This window comes from Mchenga conophoros, linkage group LG1 (genome assembly GCF_057382185.1).
Source record: "Mchenga conophoros isolate Kocher_MC1m ecotype Shallow Benthic linkage group LG1, M_conophoros_male_GT1.1, whole genome shotgun sequence".
NCBI lineage: Eukaryota > Metazoa > Chordata > Actinopteri > Cichliformes > Cichlidae > Mchenga > Mchenga conophoros.
Genome location: NC_140526.1, coordinates 36,089,509 through 36,112,450, shown reverse-complemented (window position 1 = coordinate 36,112,450; position 22,942 = coordinate 36,089,509). Strand labels below are relative to the sequence as shown.

General features: G+C 39.9%; 2 protein-coding genes across 3 annotated transcripts; one reads left to right on the top strand and one right to left on the bottom strand.

Moving 5' to 3' along the window:
• Nucleotides 1–1,850: 1,850 nt before the first annotated feature.
• Nucleotides 1,851–16,221, top strand: LOC146583716 (uncharacterized). 2 transcript variants are annotated; one of them, XM_085276299.1, is made up of 3 exons: nt 1,898–1,976; nt 2,286–2,334; nt 4,761–16,221. In XM_085276299.1, the coding sequence occupies exon 3, from the start codon at nt 4,767–4,769 to the stop codon at nt 10,593–10,595; it is 5,829 nt and encodes a 1,942-aa protein (XP_085132425.1). In that variant the 5' UTR covers nt 1,898–1,976; nt 2,286–2,334; nt 4,761–4,766; the 3' UTR covers nt 10,596–16,221. The 2 variants fall into 2 exon arrangements, with proteins under 2 accessions (XP_085132415.1, XP_085132425.1); XM_085276289.1 differs by lacking the exon at nt 2,286–2,334 and having other exon boundaries at nt 1,851–1,976.
• Nucleotides 3,997–21,667, bottom strand: LOC146583715 (caldesmon, smooth muscle-like). Its single transcript, XM_085276316.1, has 8 exons — nt 21,255–21,667; nt 20,364–20,395; nt 20,064–20,148; nt 16,607–16,747; nt 16,319–16,417; nt 14,814–14,897; nt 14,625–14,730; nt 3,997–4,255 (listed from the first exon to the last, which is right to left on the bottom strand). The coding sequence occupies exons 1-8, from the start codon at nt 21,438–21,440 to the stop codon at nt 4,230–4,232; spliced, it is 759 nt and encodes a 252-aa protein (XP_085132442.1). The 5' UTR covers nt 21,441–21,667; the 3' UTR covers nt 3,997–4,229.
• Between the last annotated feature and the right edge of the window lie 1,275 nt (nt 21,668–22,942).

Here is a 22,942-nt window from a genome sequence, read left to right as displayed (position 1 = left end):
AGCATGTTTACTAATTAGGTCGATTCTGTCTTTTTCAGGTGGAGGACTCTTCAGTTTGTCAAACTCACTCAACATGTGAGCAACAAAGGTTGGGAGCGGTTCGTCCTGAGCCTGAACATGATCCAAAATTCCTCTCAGGATGCGTTCTTGGTTGTCGGAGGGCAGAAAAACTGTCTTAAACAGTTGACAGAATTGAGCCCATGATGTGATGTGGGAGCTCAATGCCTTGAACCATTTCCCGGGCTCTTTTGCAAGAAAGTGTGGCAGTTCGTTTAGCAATTGCCCATCGGTTAGGTTCAATGAGGCTTTGTATGTGCCAACTGCATTTAACCAGTCCTCAGGTTGCACTTTGCCGTCCCCAGCATACACAGGAGGCTCCAGTTTGACGTGATGTAAAGCTGCCGCAATTACTCTGGAAGTGCTGCTGAGCTCAAGTGAGTGAGATGGGAGGAAAGGATTTGTAGGTTGAAATGGGTTGCTGGCCAGGAACGGATTGGTACTGTTGGTGGGTTCAGTTTTGTCCCTCGCAGGAACATGAGGTATCGATGTGGCCATTGGGAAAACAGGAGACTGTGGGACAGCAGGAGGGGGAGAATTCCCCGTTGTGAGTTGGTCCCACTGCTTTAGTAAACTCTGCTGTATGTTCAGTGAGTCACGTGAACAATCACTAAGCTTATTCACTTCAGTTCTTAACTCCACCACTTGTTGGCTAAGGCTAGGAGTCACATTTTCAACTATCTGGCACATAGGTAACGAGGTAAGTTCCATGTCTGAGTCAGAGTCGTCTGGGTAGTGTGCCATTGCGATTTCAAAAAAAAATTAAGCCGCTCCAGGGCACAGCGCAGTTATTGATGTAGCAGTAAAAGAGTCAGTTAGGTCAGACTAGAAAGACAAAACTGCAAAAATGCGTTCAAGATTAAATTTAGAAAAACCACAAATAAAATTTCGCCCAACAACTGAAATTAGACTGGAGTGATCAGAACCATGTTATTACAATAGCGTGGAAGTGGAGTGGGTAGGGGTGAGCTGCCGTTTCTTTTGATCACCCATTTTCTCCTGTTTTGAATTAGTTAAGGAGGTTAGACTCTGTCTTTATTTTTGACTTTGCTTTGGTAAGGTCAGGAGTGCAAGATTTGTGTAGATTTGTTTTTGTTTATTATTTTGGCCTTGGCTCACCCTGAAGTGTTGACACTCCCGTTTTGTTGTTCCTCTTTTTTTTCACTTTGTAAATAAATCACATTATAAAGAACGGATTTGTTTCCTGTGGCTGCTTGGGTCTTGTAATATTTGCAATGCAGTGAATTGCCGAATATCCCCACCCCATCTTTTAAAACTGAGTGATAGTTAGTTATTAATTTCAGGTATCAGAGCTCAGTATTCAACAACCAGCATCCCAGCACAGTTTCACATAAATAAGTATATTGACAATACTATCTCATAGTTGCTACACTGTGCGGCACAATACTGCCTCTGGTGGTAAATTCTATATCTATACTTTCAGAGGCAAAAAAGATTGTCATACTAATTTATTAATCACAACTTTATGATTGAGTCGCTAACCATATCATTATAGTGGACAACTAATTAGCCAGGTAACCATGCATGTTTTTTCTGTATTGCATGGCTGTGATGTAAACAACAATTAAATGTGGGTTACAAACCAGTGACCCCAGTCCAGCTGATGTCCACCCGGATGACTAAGTTGCTGTAAATAAAAGTTACCACCTTTCTTCAGGTAGAGGTGGCCTTCAGCTGCCTGTAGGGGCAGCACCTCCGCCATCTCAGGTGGCATGGAAACCCCCCCATCTGCCATTGCAACACACACTGCAGGAAACATTTTTATTTTTGGAGTAGCCACGGCCACTGTAGCTTGCTCCCCAAGGCTCAAATTCACTTCAGGACGGGACGGCCCTGTGGCACCCTGAGCTGGGATTAACAAGCAGAGAGCAGTTGGTCCTGACAGCCACTCACTGAAGGTAAACCAGTCAAACTCAGTGTCTGTTTGATTGACAAGCTGGTGGTTCTTTAACATATTCCTGGGATTTGATAGCAACAAGTGCACGATGTGAAATCTTAAACGCATGATGCATATCAGACATAATATCCGTGAGAAGGAAAGCTTGCAATGCAAAGTTTAAAATGAACTTTTCAGCAGTTTTGTGCTATGACAGCAAAAATCAAAGCACGAACCAGTTTTCAATCAAAACTGTGCAACAACAGATTTATTCTTGTCTAAATTAATTCTTCAATTATTTTCTTACACAAAAATGTTGTTTGCTTTGCAGTTTGACCAATAAAACACAAACAACATCTACCTAACACTTAACACTTCAGGTAAGTGTTTCGAATATGTGCAGCACTCTGATAACAATTGTCATGCTCGGCCTCCATTTTGCCTAATTGAGCTCTTTAAAGATTGAGGTCATGACACAGTTTGAATGCAAGCAGCTAATCTTATACTTTCCTCTTTTGAGTTGCTGCTCTGGAGACCTCCCACGTCCAACCCCAGAGCCTTAAAAGGGGGTCTTCTTGAGTGTCAGCTGGCCTTCTTGTCACTGTGACAGCAGGAGTCACTTTGACAACAGGGGTTCATGATAAACATTTGCAGAAGACCTTCCAAATATCCAAGGGTGTTAAAATTTGAAGGTGGGGCAGAAGATTTCACAGAAGATTTGCTACAATTAATGTATTTAAAGGAAATCAAGCTCATGTAAGGGCTAAACGTCTGATGCTTTCTTCGGACCAAACTGGTGCAAGCAGGACAATAAAAATTTAAGAAAAATCATCACTTCGAAACATGAGGCTAAGCTCACACTGGGAGCAACTCAGAGGATTTGGCCCTGGGATTAATTTCCAGCAGACTGAGGCTGTTTCAGTGAGTGCAGGACAGCAGGCAGCAGGTGCTCGGTGTCAGGATGTTTGCTCTTATTTCCCTAAGACTAAAATTAGAGTGCAGACATTTTCTGCAGCCACCCAAAGATACTCCAGAGTTCAGGAGGAAAGGGAACGATTCAGCTCATACTCAGCAGCACAGACTGCTTGAGTCCACAACAAAACAACATTATATCCAACTGAAACTAAGCCGGTTTCAAGCCGGAGTTCAACTTTGTAGAGTAATTCTCTTTCATTTGCGTCTTAAATTTGCTTCTTTTATAGGTATGTCTGATAATCATGGTTTTAGGCTTTGACCTCTAATTCTGTTTGGTAAGGTGTGGCTTAGACAGTATAGTAGATAATCCGTGAAATGCTGTATTTGTAGATCTATCCTCAGTTGTTCTCTTTGTGCCAAAGTTTCCTATGCTGAACCTAAAGTTGCCCCTGATGGCTCCTGTTGCCATTGTTGTGTGAATGACTGTATGAACAAACACATTGTAAAACACTCTATACAAGCACAAATGCTAAAAAGTTGTTATGTAGGTGAGGACACTTTACCATTTGTGCCATCAGTGGTTGATCATTTTCAGCCGAGTTTACTCCCTCTCACTTTTTAAAACTTTGGTCATGGACTCAAAGCTACCACCCCTCTCCTCAACATGAATCTGGTCACCCTCCTGTATGTGTCAGTGAGCTTCCTTGGGTTTACTTTTATTTGGTACAGAGGCCATTTTTAAATCCTGCAGTCTTCTTGAGACACTATTTTTAGTAGCAGTTTGTCATCCTTTCAAAGCAGTCTTGCCTTAAGGAAGGACTTTACATGCCTTTCTATTTCAAATAGTGACACTTCTTGTAACTGTGCAGCATCTTCAGGACCCAATTAAAAGTTATGAAACCTGCTAATGAGCCTGCTGTCATATGAGCTCATAGTTTCCCAAACCTAGCTGAAAACTTGGCCTGGAGCCCATCCGCAGAGGTTAAATCAGTAAATCTAGCATGCAGATGAATTCTGGGCACACAGCAAAAGATTTTAAGTGCACCTAAGCAGCAAATCAATGAATGCAAAAGAAGAAAATTATAAACAGATAAAATACCATAATCAATCATCAGCACTCAGTGTAACTGAATTTATTTATCTGTAGTCAAAGATGTATTAAGTTCCATCAGATATCATTCACAGAAAAATATAGTATAAACAGAGATAGGACCTACTTTTTGCTTCACTACATTTTGCAATATTACAACAAAGTGCCACAAGAAACAGAAAATTTAAGTACTTTCCCCAACCTAAAGGCAGAAATACAGAGAATTGTCAAGTGATAGTGGCATTGTACTTTCAAAATCCAACATGCGTTTTACAAATCTTCATAGAAGTGGCCAACTGTGAAGGAAAAAACAAACAAACATTATTAGCATTTACACTTGTAGAATGAATTACCTTTATCAAACACCTATTATCTCTAATTAATGAAGATAGGTTGCTCATAATATTTCTGGCACTTCATGTGTACATTTTGTGTCAACTTTGTTGTGGAACAAAAACAACATTTGCAGCTGTGCAGCGACTGAGATTATCATGCATTGCAACATCTCATAAAAAAAAACAAAAAAAGCTGCTCTGAAGACTTAATAGTCTATTTCTTAAGCCTTAAAAGGGAATTCCAAAACCTTTTTCATCATCAGTGTGTTTAGCAATGGTGATGTCTAACATCATCACAAAAGTATTTGTTTGATGTTTTTATAGAGTTAATTTCTTTTTTGAGGAAATGTTGTCTTTGTCTAATTACAAATATTGACTAAGCAAACTAGTCTTAGTCAGAACTCTTCTTTTGCATTATTTAGACTAATCCATCATCTCTCACTGACGTATGTCACCTGTTTTGTAGTGTGAAATGCTGATGGAAATCAACTACAGCAACGGGCTGGAGTCTGACCTTTCCCAGCCATATCCTCCGCCCTTATTGCCAAAGCCGGGAAAAGACAACGCAAGACTTCAGAAACTCAAGAAGAAGAGAGCCAAGAAAAAAGGCAGCCTCACACAGACGCCAATCCCCTTTCGCTCCTGTTTGTCGCCTGTCAACGAAGCAAGCACAGACCTCGAACACAGCGACCAGTCTAGCCCACCAAAGACACCAGATTCAGTCTACATTGCTGATTCATCTGTTTTTGGTTTTCCCTTTGGTTCCCTTTATAGTTACTCTCCATCTGCATTCCCTCATTCTCAGAGTATCTCGTATGGCCAAACTGGTGGCTTCCCTCCTCAGCCCCTTGCAGCTCAGATCAGGACAGTAGACGAGCAGGTAGCTCCGCTGTATGAGTGCTCCTCTTTCTTATTTGACGATGCTACTCCTTTTACAATGCCACCTTTGAGTCCACCAGCCCTCTTGCCACCCGATAAGCCTAAAACGTCACTTCTTTCTTCTACTGTCAATGTAAACATGACACAAAATTCCCATGGGTCAGCCACAACAGTCCCTCCAGTCACTATGTTGCAGTCCAGCCCTAAAATATCAACTCATGGCTTGACCCTCTCCCCAGCTGCCACCCACTATGGCCCAGACCTGGCACCTCCTCAAGCTGCAGAACAACCTTCTGTTCCAGTGCTGAGATCAATTTACAACAGTCACACACAACCTTTTATTTCGAGCCAGAGGGAGAACTATACTGGTTCAAAGGACAACCCTCAGAGCCAGATATCGTCTTGGACCGCCAGACCTACCAGTAATAGCCACTTTGTTCCAAGCCACATGTCTCCTGAAGTAACCGCCTCAAAAATATCACTTGTTGAAGCAGTGAAAGAGCCAAAGCCTGAAGTCACACAAACTAGGATTTATACATCAAAGGCAACATTTTATGAAATTTCTAAACCTTCCTCCATCCAAGACCTCACAGCAATACATTCAGCTTACCATGGTGCACAATTATCTGCCACATTCAAGGAGAAAACAGCTGTGTCAGTGGTGAAAACAGAGGAGAACACATCATTTTCTAGGACACAGCATGGAAGACCCAAGACTCCCTCTTGCATGCCAAATCGAGTATCCACACCCATTTTTGAAATATCAAAACCTAACCCGCTTTTATTTGCCGCAAGTCCTGCATTCAGCTCTTCTGAAGATATGCAAGTACCTGCTCTCCCCAAGGAGGCTCCAAGACACAATTCAGTGATTCACACTAGTGCTATAAGTAAACCCCCAGCTGCCACAGAAGAACAAAGGCAGACTCATAATAATAACATGTCTGCTTTCAAGCAAGCCAGCAATTACAAAGAGGTAGACATTCATACCCAGAGGAGTTCTATAAATTTAAGTGTTGGCAGTTCAGAGCTGTGCCATAGAGAGAAAATGACTGTACCTAACATCCCCATGGTCAAACCAACACCAACAGGACTTGTCACTCCAAAACAAAATGCAGGACACTTTTCTGGAAATGAAGCTTTGTCTTTGCCAAAGATTCCATCATTTCTTTACGTGCCAAAGACTCCTAACCCTACACCAGTGACATCAGTCCAAATACCACCGTGTTCCAGCCCAGTGTCCACCACCTATCGCCCTCCTGTCATCGAGGCACGCAAGTCTTTGACATCACTGCTGGAGAGTCAAATGTCATTAGCAAATTCAAAGCCCAAATCACGATCTACATATTATGGGCTGACTCCAGCTGAATATGCTGCCTATGGTGGAATTAGGACTATCACATCACATCACAGCCATGTATCCCCGAGGAATAATGAAAGCTTTGCCGATAAACTACACTCAGATGTATGCATAGATGGCTCAGATATCTCAAAGCCAGAAAAACAGCTCAATGGACATGAGGTTCTGCCCTCTTCAGTTCACAGTTTACAACCTGTGTCATCATCAAACAATTCTGAACATGCAGCTGAACAGATTATATCTTGTAGGAAAGATGTCTTTGAGGAAAATTGGTCTGAAGCTCACAGTAATGGAATGCAATCACTTAAAACATCTAACGTGGACACAGTAAAACCTGAGATTCCCCTTGGCTTGGCACAGAAAACAATACAACAATCCCCAAGTGATGTATCCACACCAAAAGCCTCATACTCTGAGGCTCCAATACCAATACCTAAAGCAGGTGAGGTACTCACACAAAGTGTGGCACAGTTTTCTGTAGAGGCAGCACTAAAATGCCTCACTGATAACAATGGTTTGTCAAGTTCTTCCTCAGCCTTAACTAAAATACATCTAAATGCAGAAACACACCCTGAAGCAAAACTGGTACATTTTATAGAAAATGGTTACAAGCCCAATAAAACACCTCCAGTTTCACAGACTAATAAAAGAGACCAGTCAGGAAAAACAGAGCTAGGCCCAGTCCAAACTTACGAAACTGCTGGTGGAGTCAGTTTGCCAAATGTCCAAATCAATGCCAAGCCCGAGAAAAACCTGTCCGACTGTGAAAACCCATTAGTTCAATCTCCTCCCACACAGACAGAGTCCAAATTCTCAGAAAGCGACATAATTAATGATGAGTTCAACTCAGGAATGCAGCAGTCCAACAAAATGTTGATTAAAATACCTGCCGAAGCCACACTACACAAACAAAGGGAAGATGTCAAAAAGCAAACTAAAGTGTCCACTAAGACAAACATTGGGAACATTATGCCTTTAATGGCCGAATGCATCCCTGATATATCAATCAGTGAGCCCACTTTTTTAAATATGCACCCTAAGAAGACAGTTATCACAGCCCCAAGATCTGTGGTATCCTATGGGCCTGTCACAGCATCTGTATGTTCTGCCGAGTATAGTATCTACACACAACCTGTAGCTGACCAAAGACCCAAATTTATACAACCACCCAAAGCAGAAATGCAGGTTTATACACATAATCAACCAGTTGAAAATAAGAGCTGTCTGCCCATGTTATCAAATATGTCTGTAAATACAGAACCAAACCCTCCTGCCCTACATACCGCCATAATTCAGTCACCCAAGATTTCAAACAAAAACCCTTTAAAATCAGACTCATTCAATGTGCCAGCAAAAGAGCCTCAAAAGCTTACAAATATTAGCAAAAATATAAACACACAGACTATAGAATCCAGTAATCAAAGTAATGTTGTTCAAGGGATACGTTTTTACACAAACTCTAGCAGAGTAATTGCTCAACAAGCAACTGAAATCGTTCTTAATACTAAAGATGGAGTAATATCAAGCCAAGCAAATACAGAACCCAAACTGACAAATTATATTAATACTGATGCTAACAGAGACAAAAACTCAGCAGTTGACAAAGTACATCCACAGGCCATCACTGAGAGAGAAGGTTTATTAACTGATAATATGGCAATAGAATGTCTTTCCACTACAATTTCCAAAACAGAAAACATGCAAGAAAATTGTGAGTTTGAAACAAAACAAGCTGCTCCTAGTCTTTCAAAAGGGACCACAGCGGTTAGCATACCCTTAAATGAAAACAAACTAGCCAGCAAACCAAATGCAAACTCTTTCACAGATGCAGTTCCACCAAGATTATTAAGAAATCTGGAGGCAATTCAACTGGAAAAGACACAGTCAAACAATTTCCAGAACAGCAATACTCAGTTTATTCCTCCTGCTGAAACCAAAGTCCCCAACAGGCTTAACATGGAAACTGCCCTGCCAATAACGGCAGATGCAGCAGTGAGTGGTAATCCAATATTTAATGCTTCACAAGCTGGTAAGCAAACATTGCCTCCTAGCCCTACAATGAGGCATATGATACCAAAAGGCCCTCAGATGAAAAATGACAGATCTGAGAGTCTATCTTCAATAAAGCCAGTCATGAATACTTCTCTTTGTGGCTCTGTTGATGGTAACCAGTTTGGCAAATCATCTGACACACCTGAACAACAAATTGCTACTAGAAACCATGTGAATAAACAAGTCTCTTCCAGCGAGCCAGTTATAAGCAATAAATCTTCAGCAACTCCACCTAGAAAACTGAAAAACTCTGAAATATCTATGGATACAACAACTTCCCTTTGTACTGTTCATACTGCACCATATTGCGCATCTATGGAGCAGCAAACTACACAACTGGCAAGATCTAGTCAAATTATTGGAAATAATGCTCAGACTGTGAATTCAGTGGGCTCTCAGACTCTACTGAAACAACTTAGTTCTGCCACTGAAACAAACAAATCAATAGAAACTAACATGTGTGTTGTAAATTCTCCTATAATCTCTTATGGTGCTTCAAATAAACAGCCTGCTACAAATTTTCAATGGTTCAATGAAGCCACCAGTAATTTAAAAGTCCCGCATAGCCCCAATACAGCAACTAAACCTTCCCCTCTACCAGAGAGAAGAGTGTGTAATACACCTAAACAATCATGTACTCCTACCATACCCCTGTCCCCTCAAAGCTCTGTGACGTTAAACCATGTGACAGAAATAAACCCCTCTACTACCATAATGAACGATCAGATAAACCCTCCAATTACAGCTTTTCAAAATAATACACCTACTAGAACCACCGAGCCATTTGCTATCTTAGAGAATACCTCAAAAACAGAAATAAAACCCCTTAGAACTAATGATACTTCAGCCACTGAGGTAAAAATAAACTCCCCAATTCAACACAATAAAATTTCAGCTCAAGATGTAAAACTCCCCCAACTAAGCACTGACGCTAGTATTCTCACCCATCACAGCTATTCTTCGCTGCTTAGTGGACCTAGAGCAGAAGCAAAACCTCCCATTAAGCAGGTCGGTCTTGGGTCTCCAAGACAGTCATCAGATGTACAAATAGAATCCTCAAAGTGTCCCCAGTATGTGGCTCAGGTTAGCTCACCAACTATTAGTGTTCATTCTATGACAGAGCAACTTGTAGAGAGCATTTCCCCCACAAATCCAGCAACAGATACTGTCATGAAACCACCCATGATTAAAGCCGATGTGATTGATTCTGCCACTCCTGCCTCTCTGCCTCAGGCCTCAATCTCAGTAAAAGCTCCATCCCCAAACAGAGGAACGTCACCGCTATCTCAGCAAAAAACTGGACTCAAAGGCAAGGATGTTCTCAAGTCCAAACCAGCTGCACCAACAGGAACCCCGATAGTCGAAGCCTCCACGAAGTCAGTGACATCAACTGCATCTTCAATTGCTGACAAGAAGCCTGTTGCAGCAGAAAAATCTCCTTCATCCAGTGAGCAGAAAGCAGCCCAGAAGCCAAAAGGCCTTAAGAGTAAGCTTAGTGGTTGGACACGACTGAAGAAGCACATGGTCGTTGAGCCAGAGGAACCCCAGTTTCCAGAGCCAGAGGCTAAACCTCAGGTTAATTCCAGTGGCAGCAATAAGAAAATAGAACAAATTGATAACAAGTTGACAGCAGACCAACATGATCAGGAGGTAGCTACGAACAAAGAAGGTCCTAAAGCACTGAAGATGTGGGATGCACTCCTCTTTCAGATGTTCTCCACTAAAGAGCGAATTATGCACCAGATCAACGCCAACAAGACTGATTCAGACAAGAAAAAGTCTGCTAAAGATAATCAGGCAGAGGTTCCTTCATTTGTCAATCGTCTCCCAATTTTACTGTACAGCCCTCGATTTGACGCCAGGAAGCTGAAAGAAGCAGTGGAGAAGCCACTCACAAAAATAGCAGCAGTGTTTGAAAGGGGGCTGATAAAACGGAAATCTCAGGAGGAAGAACGGAAGGACTTCAACAGAACAGCCAAAGGATTTGGTTCAACAAAAGCTGCAGATATGTAATGATGGAAATGATAATGATTTGAAAATTATATATCAAATCGCTAATTCATAACTCAATAGACAGAACACTGAAAGTGATTTGAAAAAAACAAACAAAAACAAAACATTGGCTGACTATTCTTGGAAAGGTGATGAAGGCTGCAAAATGACAGCAACGCTGCAACAAGTGTTTGACCCAAGGCTGGAACTTTGTCATTGCCGTGGTGTAGTTTAAAGTATAAAGGTAAAGAAAGTAATGAAAAAGTAAAGAAAAAAAGAAAAGAAATCCCTGCTACACAATAGATGTTTTCAAGTACTCTTAGTGGTGAAGAAGTGCAGGTTTACTTGACCAAAAAAGTAAACTTGACAAAATAAAACAACGCAAAAAGGAGGAAAAATATTAAAGAAACACATTATAAAGTCTAAATCTACTTGCTTAAATTTTTCTTTTTTCATTTGATCGTGGGCTAGTTGGGAGTTTTAAATGCTTTTATTGTAGACTGTAGATTTGTTTGTTTTATTTGTAATGCTTGACCTTTTTCTATTTTTCTAAACAATTTAAAGCTTCTAGTATTCATTGCTGGCAGGCAGTTTATCTGTGTAATAAAAAGGGCTTTGACATTCCTGCAACAACAGGGCAGATGGATTTTGAAAGAAGGCACACTTCCTGAGACAAATGAAGATTCAACGTGTGGTCAGAATAAATGTAGGTTTCTGTAAGTCAGATATTGATGAGAAAAAAGTGTTGGTTTTCAAGCAAGGCAGGAAACAACAATCAGTGTATAGGTTGGCATACTGCAGAGGTGGGCATTAATGAAAAAATATTGTGTTAACTACAGGAGCAATGTTTATGGTTTTAGCCATGCTAGCAACTTTAGGACGTGGATAGACCATTCTTCCAATGGTACGGTGGTCTGTTGGGTGTTCTTGACCTAATATCTTCACCTTCTACGTAAAGAAGCAATATATTTTGTACTGATATCAATGCCCCTGTTAGAACACAACCAAATTATCGTTGTTTTTATCTGCCACAAATAGTCATGGTCAAGTCTGGGACTTCATTAGGTCCAAACTTTAGTTTGTCCAGTTCTCAGATACCAAAGTACCATACATAATGGCTTATTAATTAACAATAGCATGCTAGCATGCGAACACACTAGACTAAAATGATTATGGCTGTTAAGTGTTATGCCTGGTAAACTTGTGCTAGCTTTGTCACAATGTTATCAAAGCGTAAACACTGTTGTGCCTCAGTGCAGTCTGAGAGAGCTGCTAGCATGGCTCAAAACTTTTTTCTTTTTAATATCTTAATCATATATTGCTCAGGCTGGGGGCATCCCAGAATCAAATCCCTTTTCCATCACTCTTAATTCATAATGGTAAAGATTAGCTCCTCCGTCAGCAAAGTCAGTTACACCAACAGTTGCCTCAATGTGCTTTCTATTGTAAGGTAAAAAAAACCCTACAATAATACAACAATACAAAATGATACCTATGAAAGTAGATATTTTCCTGTATGAGCATGTTGGAGAATGATAGTTTCCACCAAACAATGATGATATGATAAACTATCTTCATCTAGTGTGATAGTTAAAACAACATGAACTGTTTTATTGGTGAGGATTAGTTTTCTGCATTGTTACAAATTGTTAAGGGCTTCTGACTAAATTGCAAGAAGGATGTATATATATAACCACTGGTAAATGATGATGACAGTAAATATGGCTGATGTAGGAAGACAAACTGAAGGAAAATGAGTGAAGAGTAGATTTGTGATATTTCACGTGTCTGTCTATAGGATTGTGCTGGACGGGATGCTGTTTTGTTTAAATCTTTCTCTTACATTACTGGGATTCAACATCTGTTTAGTTTGGGTTTTTTTCTGAGATCACCATTGTGATGTGGAATTTCTTCATTGAAGGGACTTAAATCACGTAATCTAAAAACAGACCCATTTATTATGCTGATGCTTAATATATCTTTGTGTGATTTTTAAAAATATATAAAGTTTTGTGAAACTGTTGGATTTTTCTTTTTTTTTTCCTTCTCTGAGGAAATACTGTGAAAGTTCCAAGTGGCGGCACATCAGAGAGGATAGCTCATTAGAATGTTCCACTGTTATACTTATTATTTTCAGCCCCTCCAAAGTCTTAACATTTGACTTCCCCATTTGGTCAAAAACAGGGAAAGATCTTTTTTTTTTCTGATGGCAGTTTCCTGATGATGACAGTTTTGATGAAAAAAAATGCAAACAGGTAAAAATAGAGAAAATGTGACAGACTAATATAACACATTAGTTCACATTTGATGGTCAAGTGATTAATTCTGGAAATGGGCTAAAAAAAAGTTTCAGTGTGCATTTGAGCAAAAGCAACAAATCTTTTATTTGTTACTCAGACAATTGGGTTTAAGTAATTTAATTTCCAAATTTGAGTGTAAATATTGTTCAAGACTGAACCAATTTTAATTCTAACTTACATTTAAGATTCATACAGTAAAACCTTTAGCCAGTATTTCACATTTTAAAGTAAAAGTAAGGCTTTGGTATGTGGAAAAGCCATGGTTAAACTAACTGTAAAAGTACTTCCTCCCATTGCTCAAAAATTAAGCTAGATTATTTTCCATCAATATTCCACACATAGATTGTCTCATTTGAGCCCCGCCCACAATGTTATGACTTAGGGCTGGGCGATATGACCCAAAATTCATATCTCGATATATTTTAGCTGGATGGCGATATAAGATATATATCTCGATATTTTTTTTTAAGCCATAAAGTAAGAACAAAAAGAGAGTTCTTAGTCAAAGCTGTTTCCCAGATGTCACACAGGCACTTTTATTAACATACAGCACAGATGTACATGAAAAATTACTCAAAATTAAATTATGAGCATTCATTAAATAATAATGCTCCATAAATAAAAGAAAACAAGGTTGTTTTTGTGCTAAACAAAGAGCTCACAATTGTGCAGTCAAAATGTAAACTAAAAGACGCTGAGCGTAATAACAAAGACAGACAGTTTTCACAGCTGCTCTGTTCCCAAGTTTTACTGTGTGACTGATAGCCTGGAGTTTGAAATCCGCTTCATAACCACGTCTCTTACAGGTGCCATTTATGGTCCTTATACACACACAATACGGTAATATTACGTTGATGCACAGTACGTATCACTCCGCGAAGCTCCTCGGTAGCCGTAATGCGCCGACAATCTATCAAGCGGTGCAGCTTACCAAAGTCGTACTCAAACATTTTTGACAGATTGCTGAGCGCCGTGTACCACATAAAATCGGTTCGCGGCCATCAAGCACAACCAGAATTCATACATAAGGCGCGCTATCAACTTTTGAGAGAATGAAAGGATTTTAGGGTTAGCGTGGTTAGCTCGTTAGCGCGGTTAGCTCATTAGCATGTTTAGCTCGTTAACACGTTGACGCCGTCCAGCCCCACGCATGGGGCGATGCGCAGTAACTCGTTAACGGAGATTTGCCGTGTCCGTCTTGTCGCTGCCTGCACGTGAAGCGATGGGGGAGGAGGGGGAGTTGTCTTCAGTGAAGGCGAGGCGGAGTAACGTTGCGTAGAGACAAAAGTGGACGAAAGAGAGGCAAACTTGCGGCTCCACAACTATAATTATAACGTAACATAGACTATATCGATATAAAGGATATTGTCACATCTTATATCTCGTATAAAAATATATCGATATGTTTTAAAAACTCGATATATCGCCCAGCTCTATTATGACTCTATAAGAATATTTAATCACTTTTTCCCTGATCAGCTATCTCTCGATTATTGTGTGTTTTATCGAGCTCTTCATCATTTTCTATTTTGTATTTTATTGAGCTCCTTTTCTTTCTCCTTTTTGCTTGTTTTATTTTTATTTATTTTTATTTTTAACTTTTCCAAGCTATTTGCTGTTTCATAAAATTGTACTGAGCTGGGTCATTTTTGACATTCTGGCTGCTACGACATGACAAGTGTCCAACATTTTCCATTACAATAGTGCATCGTATCTAATGTTAGCATTACTAGTTAAAGGATTCTCTCACCTGACTGGCAGTTTATGTCCTCACTGCATCCGCTGTCAACAGAAACCTTCTCATACTTGCCGTGACCTGTCACCACAAATTTATATCTTTTGCCAGTGGAGCTCTCCTGCAATTCAGTCGATAAAAGAATATTGATCAAGACAAACGTTTAAAAGTTTCTGTTCCGCTATCCTCCGTGTGAGCGTGTACCTTTCCTTCTTTCCCAGACGATAACGTGTCTCCAAGGCTCTCCCATAAATTTTTCTTGTTTAAAACACCACCAGGGTTGATTTCCTGAAAACAGGAACAGTAAACAAACCACACTTTGGTATCTCTGTCTGAAAGAGCAACATGTAAAAGCTGCTGATGTTGCCATGAGGGGGCAGACTTTCACTGCCTAGCCTGCAAACCTGAGGCTGATTTACACCAGACAGAAGAGAAAGTGGGAAGCGAAAACTTCAAGTAGAAAAGAACAGAGAATGATGTGGACTGAAAGACTTTAAAGAATAAGAAATAGTAAGAAATTTAGAGAATAGAGGAAAAGCTGAAACTGTATGAAACTGACAATAATAATAAAAATAAAAATAAATAATGATAGGAACGGAATCATAGCTAATTTTAGAGATTTTTGTGAATCTGACAATAAATAAATAAGAACAACAACAAAAAAGACATTTTAAGGTCACAGGATGACGAAAAATCTTAAAAATGGGCTTTTTAAATTATATTGGCATGAAAGACTGCCATGTGGGAATAGCTGAGCACTCTTAATGTCAAGCACTATCAATGTAGAAAAAACAACAATGTGCATAGCAAAGCCTGGCAGTGAAAGCAGATGACAGACACATGAAGAGCGGGGCAAAGTTTGATTTGCTCTTTTACCAAATACTCATGACATCATTCCCTTGCAGATGGCAGAATTCAACATTGCTTCTGAAATCAAACTTTTCTTCTTTTAAGGTTCACTATTTTGTACTTTATTTTGTATTCACTTTAAGGATTCACATTATATGAATCTTATTTATTTACTGATTTAGAGAGGTCTGAAGTCTGAGCTTTTGGTTTTATTTATACAAACTACACTGACCTCATGATACTTTGGGTATGTTTAAGTTGAGCATCCACTGCTATAGCAGTATATACAATGACAAAAAATATGAAATATGAAAAAATATGAGCAATGGGGTACCCTTTAAACAAAAGCTGATAGCAGCTGACACCGTGAACAGTGTGATACTTAAAGAGTGTGTTATAAGCAAGAAAATATTCATGTTCAGAGAAACATCCATTAAAGCAGAAGAAGTAGTTTTGTGTAAAAAGCACTAACCACTAGCTTGTTGAATAAGAAGTTTTTCTTTTTGCTGTGTGTGTGGGTTTTTTGTTTTTTTTTAACTGTGACAAAATCTGAACAAAAACATGCTCTTAGAACCATAGAAATCTTCCTGGGAGGATTAATAAACATGGAAGCAGAGGACATCATCCTGACATCCTGGTAAATGTTGACTTTTGAGCCACCCAAACCGACCGTATGAACAGCATGCATTAAAATCATAAATTAAACTTTTGGTTTTGTATATTTTTAAAGTAGTTGTTGCCTTTCCATTTTTGGTTGGAAAAAGACATAAAGACTGGGCAAAATACCTGTTTAAAAACTGATGTAATCAATTTAATGTAATTCATGTAGAAATAATAATAATAATAATGATATGACTTACGGCTGGTTTGGAGGGGGAGCTAGATCTGCTTCCGTCTTCACTTCCTTTCACCCACTGGTTGATGAGATCAGCAACACCCACTTTTAGAGCATCTGCGTCCTGAGAGGAAAGTGAGAAACATCATGTATTACAGTAATATCAAAATCATTCCCCTAGGAAATCTTCCCTCCTGTTTTCTGTTTAAAATATATTATTTTGGAAATTATTGGAAACATAAAGGAACAACACCCCCCCCCCCCCCCCCCCCCCCCACACACACACACACACACAAGTTATGTTTCCATAAACCTTAGATGCTGTGATCGAGGTGGCATTTTGGTTCCAGGCGTCTCCGGCCTCAAACAGGTTCTTCTTGGATGCAACTGGTTCAGTGGGAGCAGTGAGATCAGTCACTGTCTGGCAGCCTGATCTGCCTTCCTTTGAGGAGAGCTGAGAAAAATAAGATGACAGAAAGAAAAGTAGAAAGGTTTAGGTCAGTTCTGAGAATCTAGTGAGAGAGTCACTGTGTGAGCGAGTAAAGGAGTGCTAGTTTGTAAAGCAACCAAATATTAGTGGAATTTTTTTTGCCTTCATTGTGAAACGATGATACTCTACACATACACAAAAATGAAAACTCATTTGCACAACAGACCAATTTCTTCTACAACACGGGACTCACGACGGGGGACATGGACCCGTACAAAGCGTGCGGAGGGTGGTGAAAGAGGCGAAGCAGCGCTACGGGAGGAAACTAGAGTCACAACTCCAACAGAGTGACTCTAGGAGCCTGTGGCGGGGACTAAGGACAATAACCGACTATAAAGCACCAACAACCGGTATGACGAACGCGGCCGTGACTCTGGCAGACGAGCTGAACACTTTCTATGCTCGCTTCGAGGCTGCAGCTAAGGACTCCAACAATGCTAGTGCTAGCGGCGCTAACGGCTGCAGACAGGAAGATACTGCCAGCACCGGAAACGTGCTCGTCATCTCCAAGCATGAAGTAAGGAGAGCCTTCAAAAGAGTGAACACCAGGAAAGCAGCAGGACCAGACGGCATCCCAGGTCGTATCCTAAGAGACTGCGCATACCAGCTAGCTCCTGTGTTCACTGAGATATTCAACATCTCTTTATCTCAGTCGGCGATCCCCACATGCTTCAAAGAGTCCATCATTGTTCCTGTCCCGAAGAAACCCCACCCTGCTCCTCTCAATGACTATCGCCCTGTAGCCCTCACCTCAGTAGTGATGAAGTGCTTTGAACGCCTGGTCAGAGACTTCATCATTTCTTCACTACCAGACACACTGGACCCACTACAGTTCGCTTACCGTCCAAATCGTTCCACAGACGATGCCATCTCTCATCTCCTCCAAACATCACTCACTCACTTGGACACTAGAAGGGGTAATTATGTTAAAATGCTCTTCATAGACTACAGCTCTGCATTTAACACCATAATTCCCTCCACACTCACCACCAAGCTGGAGCATCTGGGACTCAGCTCATCTATGTGTCAGTGGATCTCCAACTTCCTAACTGGCAGACCACAGGCAGTAAGGATGGGCTCAGCCTCCACCACTCTCAGCACTGGAGCCCCCCAGGGGTGTGTTCTGAGCCCCCTGCTGTACTCTTTGTACACATGACTGTGTGGCCACTACCAGCTCCACCACCATCATCAAGTTTGCTGACGACACCGTCGTGGTGGGCCTGATCTCTGATAACAACGAGACAGCCTACCTGAAGGAGATTAGGAATCTGGAGAACTGGTGCCAGAGGAACAACCTCCTTCTAAACGTCAGTAAGACAAAGGAGCTGATAGTGGACTTCAGCACTAAGCAGGAGAGGAACTACCAGACCCCCGTCATCAACGAGTGCCCAGTGGAGAGAGTGGACAGCTTCAAATACCTCGGAGTTCACATCACGCAGGACCTGTCATGGTCCTGTCACATCAACACCGTGGTGAAAAAGGCCCGACAGCATCTCTACCACCTCAGACGCTTGAGAGACTTCCAACTGCCCTCCAAGGTGCTCAGGAACTTTTACTCGTGCACCATAGAGAGCATCCTGACGAGAAACATCTTAACCTGGTTCGGGAACAGCACCATGCAGGACAGACGAGCTCTACAGAGGGTTGTGCGGTCAGCTGAGCGCACCATCCGCTCCGAGCTCCCTGACTCAATCTACAGCAGGCGGTGCTGGACCAAGGCCAGGAAGATTGTGAAGGACCTCAGCCATCCCAACAACAGACTGTTCTCTCTGTTGAGGTCAGGAAAGCGATTCCGCTCCCTGAAGACCAACACAGAGAGACTGAGGAGGAGCTTCTTCCCGCAGGCGATACGGTCTCTCAATCACACCACCACACAGTACTGACCCACACATATAGTTCTTACACACACACTGGACATTCTGGACATTGTTTTCACTTCATCACTTAAATCACTTGTACAGCTGCTGTTATTGTGTATATATTTATTTATATTTCTTCATACATTCTTATATAGTTCTATATTGTGTATTTTGTTGTACAGTTATTTTATACAGTTATTTTATATATTTTATCTTATTCTTTCCCAGTTAAATTTACCCTTCATTCTAATTTGTGTTGTACAGTTATTTCATTTTTAACCTTAATTTATATTTTATTCCTTCCTAGTTAAATTTACCCTTTTTAATTTTTCATATTTATTTCCTATCTTATTCATAGCCTTTTCCTTTTTTGTTTTCTTTAGGTCACGAGCAGTTGTCCAAGCATTTCACTACATATTGTACTGTGTATGACTGTGTACATGACAAATAAAATTTGAATTCTTGATTTTACATCCTTCACTTTAATACTTTACCTATTATTGCGATATATATATATATATATATATATATATATATATATATATATATATATATATATATATCCATAGGTCCCTCATCCTATTCATGTAGCCCCTTCCGCCGGGGTTGCGTAGTAGCAAATTGAATAGATGTAACTGTTTTTTCTCCACTTTCTTTATGTTTTATTAAACACCATCACCTTTTCGTTAATTTTAGAATTCTTTTTATTTGGATAAATACCCAGAAACACTTTTTCCCTGTGATCAATGATAGCCGTATTTTCAAACGAGCCAAGACCACACCATCTTTTTCACACTCAGGTTAAAATATGTTTATTTTAACAAAGACCTCACAATGTTAAAAAAAAGAACAAGGAAGAACTGCATTTTTACAGGAAGAAACCTCCAGCAGAAGGAAGGAGGATCAGGGAGGGAGGGAGAGAGGGATCCTCAGGGAGGATCAACCAACCGCTGCTACTAAAAAAAAAATTATAGCAGTCTAAAGCAGCGGTCCCCAACCTTTTTTGCGCCGCGGACCAGTTTATGCCCGACAATATTTTCACGGACCGGCCTTTAAGATGTCGCGGATAAATACATCAAAATAAATCTAGTACCGGTACCGAAAAAAGAAGATTTATTCATAACACACCTGAAAAGACCCAGGAAAACTGAGTTAACGATAAAAGCGATAACAAAATAACCTGAAAACCGATAAAAACCCTGAAAACCATACATTTCACACCTGAGGCTCAACTCTCGCGGCCCGGTACCAAACGACTCACGGACCGGTACCGGTCCGAGGCCCGGGGGTTGGGAACCGCTGGTCTAAAGTATCCTCTGAGATTTCAAGTGATTAGTCTGCGGAATCTGTTAATGATTACAAAAAATTATCCCACGAATATCCTCTTACTGGTTGAGAAGAAAAACACTCTGCAGTTTTACCTCCAGGGCGTGTGTATATTGTTCCAGTCTCTTGTCGATCTTGGAAACAGGAAGAGGTGGCAGTGTCTTCTTTATGTTGCTGGTGCTTTAGAAGAATGCATAAACAAGTGAATCAGTCATGGCAAAAGTGTAATTCTGTCTGATTTTAGCATGTGGTACAAACTCTTTATGTCCTTCCAGAGGAAAGTTTGGTGTTTCTACGTGTAAATGGTGATGGACATCATATCACACTGAAAGAAAGCTTCCTGCACGTGTTAGATTTTGATCATTCTTGTGTGTGTTTTTTATTGGTAGGCCTACCTTCTCCTCAGAGACTCTGTTCGCTCTGTGATCTGAGGAATGGAAATTTTCTGTTTATTAATTTGCATTTCGCAGATCAACAATTTAAACAGGAGTAAAAAACCAAACAAAAAGGAGACACAAAAACTTCAATGTTCTTTCACAAAGGAAATCAGCTGTCAAATAATATTCTACTAACAATTACATAATTCCTGTCTTCATGACAGTCCAAAACATTACTCTGATAAATTCTCTGTCTTCCTTCTCAAGTCCTCATCTCAGGTCCATGCAACAAAGATAGTAAATGTTCCCTCTTCAACCAGGTTCAGTTTAACAGGATAAACCTTGATCCTATAATGTTTCTAATAAGAGTTGTTCAATACTTGACCTGTTAGACCTTTTGCAAAACACTGCAGGCAATTTGTTATCAGAAAACAAAGGTGTTTTATGCCTTGTTTTTACCCTCTGATAGAAATCCTTAACTTTCTGAGGCCAAAGTCATCTTTAACAACTCCCAAACCCAACCCTAACTTTAACCCTAGCCCTAGCCTTATATGTCATTTTTGTTTTTATTGAATTGTTTTTCCAAGTCTTGACTATCAGGGAACAAGGATTATTCTAATTGACACGCATGACTCCTATTTACATTTGTTTAGAAAAACGTCTCTTTTGACATTCTTCAAAATATCGGGTTAGTCATATGTCATGACTTCAGGGGGTTAAGTTACCTAATACTTTTATTACCGAGACAGATTTCACTTTGCAGCTGTAGGTTTTTCCTCTTGTAGCAGGTCAAATTATCAGTAGTTTTGCAGTCTTTCTAATAGCAGTGCTGCCAGATTCGGGGTGTATCAGGGTGTGTTTGCTTGAGTTTGCTTGAGAGTAGGTCTGCTGTTTTTCATCCTGACTCACCTTGAATTTACCATCTGCTGTGATGCGGCTGCTCACTTCATCCTGTAAAGAGACAGAGTAAGCTGAGACACAAATTCCTATAGAAGTCAGTGACACTGCACCAAAAGACACTGCAAAATAAAAAAATATATATCTCTGTGGTTCAGAGTTCATTTTACCCTTTCCCTGTTCTGAACTTTTTAACATCCATCAGGTCACCAAACCACTGAGGGTTAATGTTAGGGTGGTATAAACTTCAAATTTCAAAGAGGTTTTTTTAACCAACAATAACAGGTTTTCTCACCATTTAAAAATCCTACCAATAAAACTGTGTCATGCAGTTCATGGCTGCTCTTTAATCAGTGCAATCAAACCTTAAGTTTGACAAATGACTCTCTTCCATTGCTGCACAATAGGTCAGCTGACACATGCAGGTTACTTACTGGGTAAAACTGTATGAGGAGTTTCTTTTGGGACATCAGGAGGCATTAAAGAGACAATGGGTTTAGACATGATTAATACAATGTAACATAATAATATGAGGTGCCATAAGGAACATTATTACTGAAACGCTCTCTCACACACAACTGAAACGCTCTCACACACACTACTGAAAAACCAAGGCATTTCACTTGAACAGGAAGGTGTTTCAGTTAAACAGGAAGGCATTTCAGTTAAAAAGGAAGGCATTTAAGTTGAACAAGAAGTCATTTCAGTTAAACAGGAAGGCGTTTCAGTTAAACAGGAAGTTGTTTCTTGACAAGGAAACTGAAAAAAGTGGTAGATTTCAAACAAACCACTACACAGATGTCTACTCAGCAACCTGCTAGTAGCCTAAGAGAAGCAGCTGCATTACTTAATATATAAGCCTCAGCATAAGTCAAAATTTTGAATAGCAGACACGCATTATCCTGGTTAATTTTTTTTGGCATATGTGCTTTTTGTCTTTTTTAGCAAAGAAAAAAATATCTTAAAATTATTAATAAAACCAGGGAGAGAAGGCTTAGTGTTCCTCCATTTAGCACAATGGATATGATATTTACTCAAAAGTATGATGATGTTAATGATGTCTGAGACACCCAATGCTAGATGATCCATGTAAAAAATTTATGATGTAATTCAAATAGTGGCACGTCATTAATATTTAGGGAAATCCAATTTTTTAAGTTGCACCAAATGCATTGTGTGATAGGGCATAGAAAAAAAAGATGTTCTAGGGTTTCATTTTCATCAGTACAAAAAGAACACTGATCCACCTCAAAGCCAAATCTCTTTTTTTTTGAAATTCTGCCACAGGATTAATTTTGTTTATTACTTTAAAGTGTGTTTCTTTAACTTTAGGTATAGGCTATTTCATAAATTTTTAGTAGGCTTTATCCAGTGTATATGAAATAACTAAATTAGAACCATGCAATGTAACCATTCTGTTGTAACTATGAAATATTTTGTCTTTGAAGAAACTACTAATAAATTTATTATTGCATTTTTATCAAACAGCTGACATTGCCCTAGCAATAAATTTGGGAGCACTGATGAGAAATTATTGTATATTATAACATTTTTAATCAAATGAAGCAGAGGCAGTGGGACCAGTTCACACAATTTGTTATATTCTCTTTGAGAACAGTTTAGACAATATTTTTCTGAAAAGTCTGTGTAACTTAGAATGACACCGTTATCATCCAACAAATCTGTTATGAATATAAGCT

Excerpts from the sequence above, each read along its gene's own strand:
- LOC146583716 (XM_085276289.1), top strand. The coding sequence starts at position 4,767 with ATGCTGATGGAAATCAACTACAGCAACGGGCTGGAGTCTGACCTTTCC.
- LOC146583715 (XM_085276316.1), bottom strand. The coding sequence starts at position 21,440 with ATGTTAAAAAGTTCAGAACAGGGAAAGGGTAAAATGAACTCTGAACCA. Across the intron at positions 20,396-21,254 it reads CAGCAGATGGTAAATTCAAG|ATCACAGAGCGAACAGAGTC; the intron begins GTGAGTCAGGAT and ends TCCATTCCTCAG. Across the intron at positions 16,418-16,606 it reads CCTCGATCACAGCATCTAAG|GACGCAGATGCTCTAAAAGT; the intron begins GTTTATGGAAAC and ends CTTTCCTCTCAG.